Source organism: Bubalus kerabau, chromosome 10 (genome assembly GCF_029407905.1).
Source record: "Bubalus kerabau isolate K-KA32 ecotype Philippines breed swamp buffalo chromosome 10, PCC_UOA_SB_1v2, whole genome shotgun sequence".
Lineage (NCBI taxonomy): Eukaryota > Metazoa > Chordata > Mammalia > Artiodactyla > Bovidae > Bubalus > Bubalus kerabau.
The window spans coordinates 83,943,720-83,962,974 of NC_073633.1; the positions used below are offsets into that span (position 1 = coordinate 83,943,720).

Genomic DNA, 19,255 nt, shown 5'->3' on the forward strand with positions numbered 1-19,255 from the left:
TGAGCTGAGTCCTAAAAACTAAGAAGTTTTTAACCAGAAGGCAGGGAGAAGGAAAGGACACTCCAAGCAGTGGGAGTAGCATATGTTATGGAGCTGAAATATGAGTCATCTTGGTATTCTCGGTACTTGAGAGAGCAGCTAGACTATAAGATAGATGGAGGACAAGAACCAGAGCCTTTACACATACTGTTTCCTTTAGGTGAGTATCTGTAGATGCAGCATGTCCACTTCCATCTCCTTTCTCTCTCCCCTTATCACCTCTCCTTCTCCCCACCCCCCCCCCCACACACACTTTTTGCCTACTTAGTTCTGGTTTATCCTTCATATTCAAATCATAAATCCTTTATATCAAGGGGGCTTTCCCTGACCCTCCAGGGTAGCTCAGGTACTCTCAGTGTATGATCTCATTAAATTGTGTTCCTTTCCTTTAGAGTGGTTTTCTTAATTTATATTTGTATGTTCATTAACGTGACTATTTGATTAACATTAAAATCTATCTCCCTCACTATCTCAGTGGCGTTAAGAGTTTTGGTTTCACCACACCCATAAAAAGACAGGCACTAAATACATTATACATCACAAACCAAATACAATACATATAAATATACATGTATGCATATATAAACAAAATAAGTTTCTTGAAATAATATTCATCTTTACCATATGTTATAAAATATATTTTCTATTTTTCATTTAAAAAATTGCTTACAAGGTGATTTTAAAGCCCACCTCTATTTGTGTAAAACATTGCAACAAATTGATACTGCATTAAAATAGAAACAGTATCTAGTTTTACTTCATTTCCCTGGTGGCTCAGTCATAAAGAATTTGCCTACAATGTAGGAGACACAGGTTCAACCCCTGGGTCAGGAAGATCCCTTGGAGAAGGAAATGGCAACCCACTCCAGTCTTCCTCCCTGGGAAATCCCATGGACAGGGGAGCCTGGGGGGCTACACTCCATGAGGTTGCGAAAGAGTCAGAGATAACTTAGCGACTACACAACAACAACTAGTTTTACTCTCTGCTCTGTCCAGCATCTAGTATGACACTTATGACATAGAAGACACTCAGTAGAAATTCAGGGAATAAATGAAAGAAAGAAAAAGCCTTAAAGGTGTATTTTAAAGTATGGTTATTTGAAATATTTTAAAACCATATTTTAAAGTATGGTTATTCCCATTTTTATCAACAAGCAAACTGAAGTTTAGAGAAAAATTTAGTAATTTGCTGAAAATCCTAAAGCTAATAATAGTCAGAACCAGGATTCAGATTCAACTTTTACTCTAAAACCATGCTAATTTCCCCTTGTTCAAGAGGCAAAAAAAGAAAGTGTCTAGGTTGCTATGGGGAGGCAGAAAGCTGATAATATCTCTAGCAGAAAAATAAAAATGTTTATTCAGATTTGAGATGTAATTAGTGCAAAACTCTGAAAGATAATTGACTTCTTAATTTTCTAAAGTAAGAAAATTATGATTAGTTTTAAAATACTGAGTGTGGGTATAGATGAAACAAAATTGGTAAAATGCTGATAATTGTTGAAGCAGTGATTTCTCTATCTGTTTTAAATTGTTTCATTAAAAAGAAAAAGGAACCCATGAAAGCAGCATAATAAGAATGCCATTCAGGAAAACTGTAGTAGTCTCTTTTTTACAGGTAAACACTGAAAATATTGATATAGTAGGATTCCAAAAAACACCAGAAAGCCAAGAGTTTATTAACTGAGACAAAGTCTAAAAAGCACAAGATACAACATATAGTAAGTAGAAGACTCCTAATGTTAATTTTTGTCCCTCTTCACATTAAGTTAACCAAAGCCAGCTATACAAAAAAAGTGACTTATAAACAGCATTCTATATATAAGCCTTTAGAAAAAATACAGCTTTGCAGTCACATAAAGAAACAATGAATTTTATATCTCCTCTCTAAAAGAGGGAAAATGCTTTTTATTATTTATAAACATGGCTGCAAATATTAAAATATTCATATAAATAGTGTTATCTTTGCTGTGTGTGTGCCCCCAGACCCTTGCTGTATGCCAGTTACAAGGAGGTAATGGTCATGATCATAAAACTCATTAGGTACATATTGCCATATTGTATTGGTCTGAAATCCGCGTTGTGTGTGAAGAAAACCCTTTTAAATACATTTATCTTCAGGAGTATTTTTTCATCCAGCCATTACTATACTGTATGTGGAAAAAAATTGGATAAGAAGTTTTCTCCATCTCAATTCTGAAAGTGTTTTTTTCCAGTTTAAAAATAAGCAGTCAGTGCAAATTGTGATGCAGCGCTGCCTATGTATTTTGTTTTTTTAGCAGCATTTTGATCCTTCATAAAAAAATAATGTTGTATTGGAAATTCAGAGTGTGAGTTTTCAAATCCTAGCTCTATCACTATCACTTGTTAAAGGTACTGAACCTTTTCTACCTGAGTTACTTCATTATGTAACTCATTTCCTTCAAGCATCAGTTTAGTTCAGTTTAGTCACTCAGTCATGTCCAACTCTTTGCGACCCCATGAATTGCAGCACGCCAGGCCTCCCTGTCCATCACCAACTCCTGGAGTTCACCCAAACTCATGTCCATCAAGTTGGTCATGCCATCCAGCCATCATCTCATCCTCTGTCATCCCCTTCTCCTCCTGCCTCCAATCTCTCCCAGCATCAGAGTCTTTTCCAGTGAGTCAACTCTTCACATGAGGTGGCCAAAGTATTGGAGTTTCAGCTTTAGCATCAGTCCCTCCAAAGAACATCCAGGACTGATCTCCTTTAGAATGGACTGGTTGGATCTCCTTGCCCTACTTCATGCTTCCCTCATAGCTCAGTCGGTAAAGAATCTGCCTGCAATGCAGGAGACCTGGGTTCAATTCCTGGGTCAGGAAGATCCCCTGGAGAAGGAAATGGCAATCCACTCCAGTATTCTTGCCTGGAAAATCCCATGGACAGAGGAGCCTGGCGGGCTAGAGTCCATGGGATCGCAAGAGTCAGACACGACTTAGCGACTAAACCACTACCACCACTTCATGTATAAGTCTCCACGAGTGTGTACACACACATCACACATACATACCCTTTTATTTAGGAGGATAGACTAAAAGAACTTCCTATTTAAAAGTGCAAGAGTGGAAATTATGAAACAACAAGAAAACTGTCTCCAAGGCACCAGGAACGGGCACATTTAGAACCACTTCTACTGGTACTTGTAAGTTGTGGATACCAACCATCTAACTAGTATTATAGTAACAAAACTTTTTTCTAAGCTAGGTGATCAGAAAAGTGTTCAATTTCCTGAAGCCTTACCTAATCATTTGAGTCAACTTTTAGAATTCCAAGACTAGGTTCTTATTCCTTGCGATAGGTGCATTCTGATGATTGTTCTTGGTTCTGTTCATCTTACAGCTGCTGATGGCCCAGGAGATCGTTTCATCATTGGAGAATCCCAAGCTGGTGAACAGGTGAGATTCATAGGCCTGAAAAAGGCCCTAAAGATTTTAGTTTCATGGACTTTCAGAGTCTAATCCTAAACTTCTGCCATTGTTTTTACGGAAATCTTAGAGAAGGATTAGATGGGTCATCAAAGAGATGAAATGATGATTTCCCTGAGAAAGAATCAAATGAATTCTTTCTTAACGGAAAGAACGTGCATCTAGTCATGTGCAGCATGGACACAGTGTTATTAGTATATCTCACAGACATGCCCCACAAGGATTTTCCTGCCCTGTAATTGGACGAATCTTTCTTCTAGTATAAACATTAATGTTCTGAATAGAGCTATAATTTCTAAGTGGTTTTCTCAGACTTTTCCCCAACTCATTGTATAAACAGGAAAACTTAGAAGAAGCAAATTATTTAATCTTTCTTGCTAATCATTTTGATTAATTTTACTCATTAGGGAGCTAACCAGAGAACAGATATACATATATTTCTATTAAGAAATGAAGTACTAAAAAAAAAAAAATGAAGTACTAATGGGCTATGGTGGATATTACAATAGAAATCCTCCTACTGCTTTTGATACTACTAATTGGTCATTTGATTGGAAATAACTTACAAATGGCAAATTATCTTTTAAAATAAATTTAAATTAAATAAATGAACATTTATTTGTCATTAATCTGATGGAGAGCCAAGGCTTTTCTTTTAATAAGTGTCTACTATTTGAGTTTCTATTATACCCACAAGGCATTATATGGGATTTCCAGTGTTGGTTTCTTTAAAGTTGAAGAAATTTTAAAGACCTTTGCACAGTGTCTAAGTATAGACTCCTTCTAGATTTTTATTATATTTTTACAGTACTTTTTACAGTTGTTTCACCTACACCTAATTTGACAGGAGTTCTATTTTAGCAGACTTTTTTAAATGAGATGTTCCAAAGGTTTAGCTTAATTTTTTCAGGAAAAATAGAACTCTTTTTACCCTCATATATCATCGATTTATGGAATATTTACTTAAATAACGATTCAGTAGCAGCTATCACCACAAACTGGTACAAACAAGTTTGGGAACAAACAGTTGGCATCTTAGACCAGTAGTTTACAAGTGTCTAACAGTTTAAAACTTAGAGTGTACTGTAGGCATCATCTTGTTCAGTAGGAAGCATATGTTAATCTAGTGAGCTGTGAAAGTTGATTAAAAGAGCTCTTTCCTTATTGACTAGAATCAGAAAAAGACCAGCACACCTTTCTGCTGTCACCAAGCACTCATAAGCATTGTATAAAAATAACGGAGGAAATAATAAATACAGCAGTTGAGCAAAAGCTATGTCCCACGCCTTAGCATGTCCTCCCATATGTACTAAAAATAGATAGGGTTAAGGAAGTATGCAGGAGCATATGATGCTAACGGTGGCAGCCCTAGCTCCCTCACCTCTACCAAGAAGTATGTGTACTTCTTGAGCTCTGATGCTGAGCCTAACACTGTAGTAATTAGATCCTTATCCATTCTATACATAGGCTGATTTCAGTCTTCATGACTGTTTTCCTAACAAAAAGAACAACTAGTCTTGGGTCCCTCTTTTTTTTTTTTTTAAATAAATAACTTACACAACTTAGTAAGTGATCAAGTAAGTGATCTTATAACTTACTTGACCTCTTGGTATGTATATCCATCAACAATGGACATCTAAAGCATCCATTTTTTAACAAAGCTCCAAAATATTAATTATTCAAGGAATACTTCTCTGATCTTCAGTTGAGTCTATCCAGCATTTATCAAGCACACCTACAGTTTGTACCAAGCACTCTGCTAGGTAGGGATATAAAGTAGATTAATACATGATTAATATTCTGAACAGTTTATATCTAGTGGAGGAGACAGAGTATAAACAATTAAATATAATACAATATATTAAGTGTTAAACTAATGCTGTCAGTCATGTGCGGTGGAAAACAATAGAGAGGTTAAGCATTTCGTCCTAGAAGGGTTAGGAAAATGACATTGGAGCTGGGCGTAAGAGAGTTTTTACAAAAACAGAAATGAAAAAGGACCATCCCAAGCAGAAAGTATAGTGTAAGTCAAAACCTAGTAGTGTTTGTGGTAGTCACAGCCTAGTATACTTAGGCAATGGTAGTAGATTGTTAAGAACCTTATGGCCCCTTAAACTTTATTACTAGTTATGACTTCCAACTGAAAACTAGAAGCACAAGAAAAGTTGTGAAATTTCAAAATTGCCAGCTTCTTGTAAGTTCTCATAAAAGTATGATAGGAAAAAAACCTCAACACTATACAAGAAAACAGGGTTTTTCCTCAAATTACCTGGGAGGTGTTTTATCTCTAATGGATGTATCATACATATACAGACTTTAAAGCAATCTCAGAGATCTTGCAAAAGCCAAATTGCTCATTTATTGAAAGTACATATGCTTGAGATCTAAGGTGCCACTGCATCCACTAAGACAGTTTTTTATTTTACAACATACTTTATTGGTGTATGAAATACTTGATCTTAGTCACTTACCATTTGGTCCTATTGATTATCATTCAATATCAGTTCAGTCACTCAGTCGCGTCCAACTCTATGCGACCCCATGAACCGCAGCACGCCAGGCTTCCCTGTCCATCACCAACTCCCGGAGTTCACCCAAACCCACGTCCATTGAGTCAGTGATGCCATCCAACCATCCCATCCTCTGTCGTCCCCTTCTCCTGCCCTCAATCTTTCCCAGCATCAGGGTCTTTTCAAATGAGTCAGTTCTTCACATCAGGTGGCCAAAGTATTGGAGCTTCAGCCTCAACATCAGTCCTTCCAATAAACACCCAGGACTGATCTCCTTTAGGATGAACTGGTTGGATCTCCTTGCAGTCCAAGGGACTCTCAAGAGTCTTCTCCAACACCACAGTCCAAAAGCATCAATTCTTCGGCACTCAGCTTTCTTTATAGTCCAACTCTCACATCCATACATGACCACTGGAAAAACCATAGCCTTGACTAGATGGACCTTTGCTGACAAAGTAATGTCTCTGCTTTTTAATATGCTGTCTAGGTTGGTCATAACTGTCCTTTCAAGGAGTAAGTGTCTTTTAATTTCATGGCATTGGACACTTTCAGTTATGCAATTGTGAAGTGCTATCTTTGGACAAAGTTCAAAAACTCCAACTCAATACCTCTATTAAGGAAAAATCAAGATTTTGATAGTTTTTACTTTATATAAAGTATATGAAGTATAAAAATTAAAAGGAGTATTCTTAGCAATCTATAGGAAGTACCTCATGTATTGCTAGAGTTTTTCCAGTTGATTCAATTCAATTTATGTCTACTCTCAGTGGATATATAAATATCTTTGTATATCTGGGAATATGTTTTACATTGGGTTTAATATAAGTGAGCTGGTAGGAATCCTTCAGCTAGCACTTAGAATTACCATTTTGGGATAGGAGCCAAATTTTTTAATAGCTACCCAAAAAACACTTCTTAAGACTTACTTTAAGCCAAGAAGTAGAGAAAATTACAGGTATAACCACATTAAAACTTAAAGTAAATTTGCATAGTATGGTACATTGATCCAGACTAAATTGAGGCAGCCTGCAGGCTAACACACTTCAGCTTAAGAAGCAACTACCTGAAGCTCACTTTGGGATTCACTTTCCCAAAAAGGCACTTGGAGCGGGAAAAAGTCTTTAAGTATGTATTAAATATTTTAATTGCACAATCTTGTAAGATAGTTTTGACATTAATACCTCTACTAAAAAACAAATATATCAAAAAATTCATACTTTTCATTAAAAAATCACTACACTGCAAAATGGTCATGTTTAGTGAATTAAGAATTGTACCAGATAATAAGCAGTATCTGGCACTGAAAAAACAAATTAATGCATTGGGCCCTAAGCTTTTTTTTTTTTAATTCTATGTATTATCTTGGTAGAAAATTACAGTCTTGTTGTTGTTCAGTTGCTCAGTTGTGTCCGACTCTTTGCAACCCCATGGACTGCAGCACACCAGATTTCCCTGTCCTTCACCATCTCCAGGAGCTTGTTCAAATTCGTGTCAAGTCAGTGATGCCATCTAACCATCTCATCCTCTGTCATCCCCTTCTCCTTCTCTGTCGTCCCCTTCTCCTCCTGCCTTCAGTCTTTCCCAGCATCAGGGTCTTTTCTAATGAGTCAGCTCTTCGCATCAGATGGCCAAAGTATTGGAGCTTCAACTTCAGCTTCAGTTCTTCCAATGAGCATTCAGGATTGATTTCCTTTAGGAGTGACTGGTTTGATCTCCTTTCAGTCCAAGGGTGTCTCAAGAGTCTTCTCCAAAACCACAGTTCAAAAGCATCAATTCTTCGGTGCTCAGCCTCCTTTATGGTCCACCTCTCACATCCATACATGACTACTGGAAAAACCATACCTTTGACTATACAGACCTTTGTTGGCAAAATAATGTCTGCTTTTTGAATATGCTGCCTAGGTTTGTCAGACAAATCCTGGTAGCTCAGCTGGTAAAGAATCCACCTGCAATGCAGGAGACCTGGGTTCGATTCCTGGGTTGGTAAGATCTCCTGGAAAAGGGAACAGCCACCCAATCCAGTGTTCTGTCCTGGAGAATTCCATGGACTGTATAGTCCATGGGGACTCAAAGAGTCGGACACAACTCTGCGACTTTCAGGTTTGTCATAGCTTTTCTTCCAAGGAGCAAGCATCTTTTAATTTCATGGCTGCAGTCACCATTTGCAGTGATTTTGGAGCCCAGGAAAATAAAGTCTGTCACTGTTTCCATTGTTTCCCCATCTATTTGCTGTGAAGTGATGGGACCAGATCCCATGATCTTCGTTTTTTGAATGTTGAATTTTAAACCAGCTTTTTCACTCTACTCTTTCACTTTCATCAAAAGGCTCTTCAGTTCCTCATTGCTTTCTACCATAAGGGTAGTGTTATCTGCATATCTGAGGTTATTGGTGTTGCTCCCGGCAATCTTGATTCCAGCTTGTGCTTCATCCATCCCAGCATTTCACAAGATGTACTCTGCATGTAAGTTAAATAAGCAGGGTGACAATACACAGCCTTGATGTACTCCTTTCCCACTTTGGAACCAGTTCAGTGTTTCATGTCTGTTTCTATCTGTTGCTTTTTGACCTGCATACAGGTTTCTCAGGAGGCAGGTAAGGTGGTATGGTATTCCCATTTCTTTAAGAATTTTCCACAGTTTTTTGTGATCTACACAGTCAAAGGCTTTAGCATAGTCAATGAAGCAGAAGTAGGTGTTTTTTTCGAACTCTTATGCTTTTTTCTATGATCCAGCAGACATTAGCAATTTGATCTCTGGTTCTTCTGCCTTTGGTAAATCCAGCTTGAACATCTGGAAGTTTTCAGTTCACATACTGTTGAAGCCTAGCTTGGAGAATTTTGAGCATTACTTTGCTAGCATGTGAGATGAGTGCAATTGTGTGGTAGTTTGAACATTTGTTTACATTAGAATATAATATTTCTGAATAAACCTGAAATGTCTCTTATTCAAATATCAGAATAAGAGGATATAAAGTATGTAGCTCAATGCCAGATCTGATCTCAAGAATCTTTCTCCAATGACTTGTTGGAAAAAATTAATGAGCTCACTGGAATTGTAAGCCAGGAAGTATTACATGCTTCATGTAGTTGTTGTGATAATGAGATCATGCATGCTTATTCATTCATTCTGGAAATACTTATTGACTGCCAACTTTGTGCCAGATACTCTCTAGGCTTTGGGATGATAGAGCAATAAATATGTCTGCAAAGGGAGTGATTAAAGATGAATGCAAGTACTCTACCGAAGATATAGACAGGATTGCTGCTGCTGCTGCTAAGTCGCTTCAGTCGTGTCCGACTCTGTGCGACCCCATAGACGGCAGCCCACCAGGCTCCCCCTTCCCTGGGATTCTCCAGGCAAAAACACTGGAGTGGGTTGCCATTTCCTTCTCCAATGCATGAACGTGAAAGTGAAGTCGCTCAGCTGTGTCTGACTCTTAGCAACCCCATGGACTGTAGCCCACCAGACTCCTCCATCCATGGGATTTTCCAGGCAAGAGTACTGGAGTGGGGTGCCATTGCCTTCTTCCATAGACAGGATTAAAGGAAACTAACAAAGGAATGTGAAACATTCAGGTGCTAGCAACAATAAGATTTCACTCCCACTTTTAAGTCTGAAGGGGCACAGAGAGAAAGTGGTACCTGAACCTGGGCAGGTTGATGGCTGTGGGAGAGGGCCACCTAAAAGGAAATGTGGCATCAGTGCTATTAGAGAAAGTGGTGCCTGGACCTGGGCAGGTTGATGGCTGTGGGAGAGGGCCACCCAATAGGAAATGTGGCATCAGTGCTATTAGACCTGACAGGCCATCACCAAACTGCAACCCAGCAGGGGAACAGCACGGGGAATAAAAATTGTACTTCTCTCTCTCCCCTACCCTCTAGTCTCTTGTTGTTCAGTCACTAAGTCTGTCCATGTTTTTACAACCCCATGGATGGAAGCATGCCAGTCTTCCCTGTCTTTCTTTGTCTCCCAGAATTTGCTCAAACTCATGTCCATTGAGTCAGTGATGCCATCCAACCATTTCGTCCTCTCTCACCCACTTCTCTTCCTGCCCTTGGTCTTTCCCAGCATCAGGGTTTTCTCCAGTGAGTCTCTTATTGGCCCCTCCCACTGACTGAACTTAACCAGAAGCCAGAGTGATGGGAAACTGGTTGAAACAATCCGCAGAGATCAGCCTGTAGGCCACAGCACAGGATAGAAAATAATGATGTGATCTAAAGAGGCAAACAGAAAATGAAACAAATTTCTGTCTTAATAGGGCTTATATTCTGAAACATAATAATGCACTTAACCCTAAGCCTAGCATAGACTGAGTATTCCACAAATATTAGCTATTGGTTGCATTATTTGCAGCAGTAGCATTATAGAAATAAGCTTAAGACTTTTCTAACAAATGAATTTCCAGTTTTACTTTGATTGTACATTTAGTGGAAGGATAGTTTTCCTTAATCATTCCTTTTTTTTTAATGTGGTAAAAAATGTGTAACATAAACTGTACCATCTTAACCATTTTTAAATGTACAGTTTTTTTAGATTATATAATTATATTTGCTAGACTTTTATTATTAATTGCATGGTACACTAATATATTTTATAAAGATTTTCAAGAACAATAAATTTTCTGGTTTGCCTTTATTTAACCAAAATGTTGGTTAATAAAGTAATATTTCTCAAACGTTAGAACTTCAGCAAATGATCAACATGCTGGTTTTTCCTAACTGTCATTCATAAAAATCATATTGCATGGCATTTTTTTAAAGACTGTCATATCACTTTACATATATTAAGAAAATTCACACTGAGTGAGAGAGAGTAGTGGCAAATATAAGTGGCAGTTCTTCAAAAGAAAGCAGGGCACCAAGAAAAACATCTGATAGTCATCACCTTAAGTCAAGTGAAAGCCTGTTAGGTGTAAGTGTACCTGTTTGACTTTTATTATATTTTCCCAAAATGAATAAGACTCTCCTTTTATGAAAGTGAAAAAAAAGAAAGTATTCGTCGCTCAGTCATGTCCGACTCTTTGTGACCCCGTGGATTGCAGCCCACCAGGTTTCTCTGTCCATGGGATTCTCCAAGCGAGAACATTGCAGTGGGTGGCCATTTCCTTCTCCAGGGGATCTTCCTTTTATGGTTTGTTTCAAAAACTGTTACATCTGCAAGAGTTTCCTTTGCAGGAGCAAAGTAAATCATCTCTTTCTTGTGTGTTTCTATTTGCAGCCGACTCAGACAGTAATGCCAGGACAAGTCATGCGGGTTACAACAGGTGCTCCCATCCCCTGTGGTGCTGATGCAGTAGTACAAGTGGAAGACACTGAACTTATCAGGGAATCCGATGATGTACGTCATTACCAGGTCTTACGACTTCATTCCTGTGGCAGTATTATAAGTCATGCCCATTTTCTGCAACGTTTATGAGATTAGCCCAGTTTTTTAATGTTAGGACCTTACATTGTAGTGTATAGTGAATAAGGAATTGCCTTAGGCTTGAAAACCTTTTATTATAGAAATTGTTTTTATGACCATTACTGGGATTACAGCAGAATTTGAACTACATTTGAGCCAAGAAATTGCATTTGCAAGCAAGGAAAGAAACTATCTCAAGATAAAAGAGCAATGATATTAACTGTTGTCCTACCATCTAGCTGAGAAATTTGCTCATCAAGACTAGCTTCTGATAAAATGTGGAGATTTTAATACAGAAGAATTTAACAAAGAACATTTGGCAAGTTCTTGAATACTTCCCTAAGCCAAGCATTTAAACCAAATGACCCTTTCAGCTCTGGTTTTCTATAATTCAGGAAAATCTGTGCCAGCAAATTGCAGTCTGTAAACATTAAAATTATGTCAATTCCCCCTCTATTTCCTAAAATAAAGGACTCTGTTCTTTTATAAATAAAGGCCTCTAAGTAGGCCTTTATTTCACTGAAGCTACTGGCAGTTATTGAATCCAGAGCATCAGTCAGGAATAAAGGTTTCAATGGAGGATTTACTGATTTTGTTTTGTGAAGAAGTTTAAGATATCTTGTATTTTTTAATACAAGAATAAATGACAAAATATATTCTCCCAGACTGAACACATAGTAAAATTTGGCCATGCTGAGACATGCCCTCTTTTCTTCATTTGAGGATTTTCCTTTTTATCACCCACAAGTACTTACTTACTTCCCACAAGTAAGGCTTATAAAATTCAACTCTTGGGATACAGGTCACATTGTCCTGCTGTTAAAACTGCCCAACAAATTTATGGGCATCAAGGAAGTCAGCAGAGCATTGAAATCCAGAACACACTCTGCCAGATGACAGGACACAGTTCCAATATCACAATATTAGTCACAGTTCATAAATGTAAAAATTATGATCACCATTAATTTGTAGAAATCTACTACCAGGCAAACTGTTAAGTCTTCACTGAAATTTCTACAGATATTTGGGAATCTTGGCATAGTATTGAACCCATGATTTATGGGAACAGAATAGTTACCTCCACACACATTCACTGTATCTATTAGGATAGCGATCTCTCTCTCTATGTATATATGTATATGTTTTTCCTTGAGAATGCTATTTACAAAGTATGAGTCAATATTTGAGTTGGTACATTTTTTAAAAGTATGAGAATCAGTGAAAATGTTTACTTATTCTTTGGGATCAAGCCTAATTTTTCAGGAACCTGTGGTAGAAATTCATGTTCAAAGGATTTCGCAAAGGATTTCCTGTTCCTCTGTATCTTTATGTATTCTGAGCCTATCTGATAATGAAAGCATCTGAATAGCTAAATTCTATTGATCAAAATTCAGTCAGATTGCTCTGTTTGAAAGTACATGATTTGCTGTTACCATAGGGCACTGAGGAGCTTGAAGTACGAATTCTGGTGCAAGCTCGGCCAGGCCAAGATATCAGGTAAGTTCATAACACATAGACTGTATAGCCAACTTTTGTTTCTACCATGATCATGAACTCAGGAGAGCATGGCTATTATAAATTCACAGCTCAGTCAATTAACCATTAGCTTTCAGGGATTTTAACCAGTAGCAAAATGATTTTTCTAAATTATATATCCCATGTCTGCCCTACCTAGTTTTTTATGACGTTAGTAAAGGCAAATGATTTATTCAAAAGCAACATGAGAAGGAGGCAAAGTCATAAGCCTGCATAATCCATAGTTGATCCTATTTCTAGATAATCTAGAATTTCCCATCCTTACCCGTAGGTAATTGAGAATTTGATATTAACACAGATACTTTCAAAGCTGAGTATTTATATAATTAGCTGAAAGCCCCTCCTCAACTACCAATAATAATGGAATGATGTGCTACTCTTTATATACAAAGTTGAGACTACTGTCTTATTATAAGTAGTGTATATCCTTCAGATGATTTTTCTCATGATTGAATATGTTTGCCCTGATTCCATTAGTCCTAATTTATTCAACATTTTGTAACAAAGCTACACTTCTTCCACTCCTGTAGGGTCAAAGTAAACGGGGTGGCCACAGAACTGGACCAATCTAAGTGGTCTAATGGAAATTATCTCCATGGCTGTAACCTCATTAGCGTTATTCTCTTCACCACAATCCTAACAAGCTCTGGAATGGCATTAGATACTTTCATATAAATGCCTGCCTTACACCAAAGAAAGTTTGCAGTTGGTGTTTTTGACTATAATGTGTTACAAAGCAATTTCTAAAAGAATTTTCAAACATGAAGTAGCATATTCCTGTTTAACAACAATAGATACAAATCTATTTCTGTCTTCCATTGTGTGAATTAAATTTTTTTTAATTAAAAAAGCATAGTTTTAAAAATCTCTTCATTTTAGTACTCTGTTCCATGTCTCATTTCCCCTTTTCCCCCTTGAGTGTCCTCTTTCTCTGACACTAAAGTTTCCCTCTGAGTTGAGAAAATATTGTTCTTAGTCATACTGCTTATGGTTCTGCTTTGATTTTCAGACCCATTGGCCATGACATTAAAAGAGGGGAATGTGTTTTGGCCAAAGGAACCCACATGGGCCCCTCAGAGATTGGTCTTCTGGCAACTGTAGGTGTTACAGAGGTTGAAGTTAATAAGTTTCCAGTGGTTGCAGTCATGTCAACAGGGAATGAGGTAAAAAAGGCAGGGGGAGGGGCGGATTGTGGCAAGGGAAGGGGGGTAGTGGGACTTTCAGAGAAAAGCATTTCTGACATTCTGTGTTCTATATTATAAATAGAATATTAAGGATTATAGATCTTACCACATTTCTATAACAAGGGAATAATAAATGGTCCTCGGGATAGTTCAAGTACAGAAGATGAAAAGGAAGAACTAGAAATTATATATTAAGAAGCGTTCCCTTCCATTTACTAGAATGAAATATTACAACCAATGGCATTCCACACATTCAGTACATATAACAGAGAATGTTGACTGCTAGCTGTAGATACTCAACTGTGCAAACCTAGTACTTAGTCTACTGGTATAGTGAGTCGTGCCTGCTCTGCTGCTGAGATGATGGGCCACCTCTGTGCGAGAAGTAATTCAGTGAATTGGGAATTGAATTCTAGCCCTTTTTCTTGCTTAACATTCCATGTGATCTTTAGTCACCAGGAAGGATTTGAAAATCATTTTTCTCTCTAAAGATAGCATCTCTAGTGGCATGCTATTCAGAATATGTCAAAATGTCATTTCAGTCCTAATTTAGGAAGGGAAATATAGTCAGTATTCTGAGAACTTTTGAAAAACTTTCTGTTCCCTCTTTGCTTAGGTTATACAGAACTTCAATTGGAGGCTATAAGGCCAAACTAGAAATATTGAAAAGTGAATCTGCTGGAAATTCAAAGCCTAAAAGCAGAATCAGAAACTACTGAGATTTTTTTCAAGTTATTCGTTAAGATCTTATACTATTTTTAAAAAGATTAACAGGATTTTTTTTCTATCTCTCTTTTAATCTCTAACTTTCTGAAAATAAGCCATTTGCTACCATTATTTTTCATTTCTTAGACTTGGAAATGAACATTTTCAAGGGTCTGTTGCCCTTATAGCTCTTTTGGAAAGGACAGAAGAAAAGAATATTTTGTTTTGATAATGGAGAGATAAATCAGCATTCTACATCTGTTTACTTCCCAGTGTAGGTGTACTAGTCATTCCCTAAAACTATTGACTGACCCAAAAGAAACATTCTTTTCAGTTGATCTACACAGTGATGATTTTCTGTCCTTAGAACCAACCAGTACTATTTTTAGCATCAGAAAGAAATTTCTGTTCAACTGATTGACTTAATGAACTGTTCTTATTTGAAATTTATATATATATGCTTTGTGCATCTAAGTGACTTCATGGGGCTTAGGAAACCTAGGTAGACTGAGCAAACTAATAGACAGCTATTTTATTAGGCAACTTTGTTTAAGCTACATTTTTTGTTTTCCTCCTAATGACTTTGTAGGTCTGGATTCTCAGTTACTCCCCCCAGAGTACATTATTGGCAATATTTTTTAAGCTACCTTTTATACTCTTTATTAAAACTATTTACTAGTAGTAGGGAATAGTGACAGGATGAGACTAGGGGTGGTACATACATGGTAGAACCTAAAGAAGATTTTGTAGTTCCCTGCCCCTGTAAACTTGATTATCTTTGAAGAGGCTTTGATAGATCCTGTGTGATTCTCTTTCCCTTCGTTTTCTGGCCTGCTGTACTTACATGATTTTCCAAAGGAATGATGCTTTTAAATTCCATGATCTCTAGTTCCGTGTAGTTTGACATTCCTCCCTGTGCTGTGCTGTGCTTAGTTGCTCAGTCGTGTCCAACTCTTTGCAACGCCATGGACTAGCCCACCAGGTTCCTCTGTCCATGGGGATTCTCCTGGCAAGAATACTGGTGTGGGTTGCCATGCCCTCCTCCAGGGGATCTTCCCAACCTAGGAATCAAACTGGGGTCTCCTGCACTGCAGGCAGATTCTTTACCAGCTGAGCTACCAGGGAAACTCCGACATTCCTCCCTACTCCCATCCAAAGTTAGCTGTTATTAAATTTATGATTCTCTGTCACCATATAATTCAACAAATGTTTATTGAGTACTTCTATGCCAGACACTATACTGGAAACTAGAAATAAAAAAGATAAATAAAGCATAGTATCTCTCCTGAAGGCTTGAGATCCTCAGATAGCCAGAAAACAATAAGAAAAAAATTATCCATTTATTTCAAAGGGGCCAAAAGTAATTATGTTTATATATTAATGTGATAAGTCTATAATTTACTCATTCACAGCACAAGCTCCACTTAAGTATTAGTTCTGACTTCTCCTGATATGTATGGCTTCACATACGCCACCTCTTAAATCCAGTGTGGTATATTGATAAGCCTTAGGCAGCCCAAAGAATCCCATACAGGATGTCTATGTAGACTCACTCAAAACCTGCTTTGTATTTTGTGACTACATGAGCTTATTCAGGATGAAGGAATCATTTTAAAATTGGGAAGCCAGAGTTGCAAACTATAACTCACACAGAATAGCTGGTGTAGACATTTGTTAATTTTGACAAACTGTGCAAGTTAAAATTTAAGTAATAGCATCCAGTAATTAAATAATTGTGGTCATACATTTCCAGCCTCATGCATTTGCTCAATAAATGTTTGATGAACATCTGTTACATGCTGAAATACCCACCAGAGGTTCTCTTAAGTAAACATCAGACTTAGAAGATATGAATAATCTATACCTTGAACCAGTTGCCTGAGACATTAAAAAGGAAACTCGGCATTCAGGAGGGGAGCATCAGGCTTTCTTCAGTGGGACCAGTCATCATAGTACTTCACACAGCCGTCCAACAACTGGTCTCTTTGTTCTTCAAGTAACATTTAGGTGCAGGGAACAAGAGTTCTACTAGGAGAGTATGAGAGCCATCAGCATAAAAGCACCATGTCCTACATAGGAATCAGTATTTCTTATAACAATCTTAGGCAGTTTCCAGAGTCCCTACAAGGGAGATGCCCAGTTTCAAATGTTACCACATTCATGGAAGCCCAAAGTCTGGCTTTTCGTTATGGATTCATTTGTAATCCCTTCTATTCCATACACAAGTTACTATTCAGAGACCATTTTTACCATTAGAAATGTTGTCTACTAACAAGTTCACCTTTTTTTTTTTTTTTGTCAAATTTCCAGAGAAACTGAGCTAGAAAGTTAACCCAAGTTCAAATTTGTCCTTAGAGATGGAGAAAGGATTTTGTTAACCTCACATAAAAGAACACACTGTCTGCAGAAAACAGTAGTAAAACTAACTACAAGTCATTCTGTTCTTTATTATCAGCATGCACTGGCAATTCTAAACAATGTCAGTGATAAAATATTCCTTTCCACTGAGGCAGTCACTCTTACAACCCCTTCTCTCTCAGTATGCTATCACACTGATGCCAGATACTATTCTGAGTACTGGAGACAACAGCAACAAGCAAGACAGAAAGCCCCTGCTCTTATAGAATTTATGTTCTGATGGGAGGAGGGGGATAGTCAATAAACAAATAGTGGTAAACTGTATGAATTTTTAAAGCAGAGTAAGATGATAAAGATTGCTAGTAAAAGAGGTATATGCCAGGTATATAATAATTGTATTCAATATAATGAATTATTCATTATATTCAATTCTATTGAATAATGTAATTATATTCAATATAATCTATTGAAACTTATTCCATATCAACCCTTTTATTCTCTCTCTGATACAATAAAACTGGAAGCCTGAAAACACAATTTCTCAGGCTCTCTTTCCCTGTGGTCCAGGTAGGTTTTGCCACTGGGATGCATTAACATGATATTAGAAGGTGGAAAAAGGCAGCAGCAGTAGAATCTCCTCAACTCAGTAGCATCTCTCTCCTCCAGCAGCCCCGGGGACAGTGGTGACTTCTGGCAATTACTGATCTTTAGTGATATACTTTTCTTCTTTTGTTTCTCCGACTTGGGAACACACGTATAACCAATCCCATGCATTAAATCCTCTCTTTTCCCGCTCTCTCCTTTTGAAAAAGCTAAAGGAGTTTTGATTTTCATGTCTGGACCTGACTGGCAGACAGATAGAGTCCTCTGTTTTACAAAGACTAATTAGGCCTCACTGATGGGGGAAATCAGAGTGGAAATCCGAAGACATTGAAGGTACATGGCATGTGACTAGAACTGTGTTCCAAGCAGAGGGGATGACAACCACAAAGGCCCTGGAGTATAGTGCATGCTTATCATGTTTGAGGAACAGCAATGAAGCCAATGTGGCTGAAGAATAGTGGGAAGGTAGCAAAGTGAAGGGAGAAGTTGGAGAGGTAACAGAAACAAGATCCTCTTATTCTAAATAGACAGTTTTGAGGAAGTAGAACATAAAATATCTTAAATTTGCAAATGCTTACTCTGTCTTCTATATGAATGATTTGGCATATGGGAGGGAAAAGGAGAAAGACCGAGAGGCCCGTTGAAAGGCTGTGGAGTACTCCAGCAAGAGATTTGGACCAGAATGATAGTGGGGATGGTGAGAAGTAATCAGATCCAGAATATATTTTGAAGGTAAAATCAGCAAACAAGATTTGCCAGAGAATTCAAAGTAGAAGATCAGATCAGATCAGATCAGTCGCTCAGTCGTGTCCAACTTTTGCGACCCTATGAATCGCAGCACGCCAGGCCTCCCTGTCCATCACAAACTCCCAGAGTTCACTGAGACTCATGTCCATCAAGTCAGTGATGCCATCCAGCCATCTCATCCTCTGTCGTCCCCTTCTCCTCCTGCCCCCAATCCCTCCCAGCATCAGAGTCTTTTCCAATGAGTCAACTCTTGCATGAGGTGGCCAAAGTACTGGAGTTTCAGCTTCAGCATCATTCCTTCCAAAGAAATCCCAGGGCTGATCTCCTTCAGAATGGACTGGTTGGATCTCCTTGCAGTCCAAGGGACTCTCAAGAGTCTTCTCCAACACCACAGTTCAAAAGCATCAGTTCTTCGGCGCTCAGCCTTCTTCACAGTCCAACTCTCACATCCATACATGACCACAGGAAAAACCATAGCCTTGACTAGACAACCCTTTGTTGGCAAAGTAATGTCTCTGCTTTTCAATATGCTATCTAGGTTGGTCATAACTTTCCTTCCAAGGAGTAAGCGTCTTTTAATTTCATGGCTGCAGTCACCATCTGCAGTGATTTTGGAGCCCAGAAAAATAAAGTCTGACACTGTTTCCACTGTTTCCCCATCTATTTCCCATGAAGTGGTGGGACCGGATGCCGTGATCTTCGTTTTCTGAATGTTGAGCTTTAAGC

The 19,255-nt window shown here is 38.0% G+C and overlaps 1 protein-coding gene across 8 annotated transcripts in view; it reads left to right on the forward strand.

Annotated features, from left to right (window-relative positions):
* Positions 1-19,255, forward strand: part of GPHN (gephyrin) — a 526,998-nt gene that overhangs the window by 444,504 nt on the left and 63,239 nt on the right. For 5 of the 8 annotated variants that reach the window (XM_055538378.1, XM_055538380.1, XM_055538384.1 and 2 more), the window contains 4 exons: positions 3,398-3,453; positions 11,211-11,330; positions 12,835-12,893; positions 13,942-14,095. In XM_055538378.1, coding sequence (XP_055394353.1) covers positions 3,398-3,453; positions 11,211-11,330; positions 12,835-12,893; positions 13,942-14,095 — 389 coding nt within the window. Of the gene's footprint in view, positions 1-3,397; positions 3,454-11,210; positions 11,346-12,834; positions 12,894-13,941; positions 14,096-19,255 lie in introns of all 8 variants that reach the window. The other 3 variants (XM_055538377.1, XM_055538379.1, XM_055538381.1) reach the window with 1 other exon arrangement.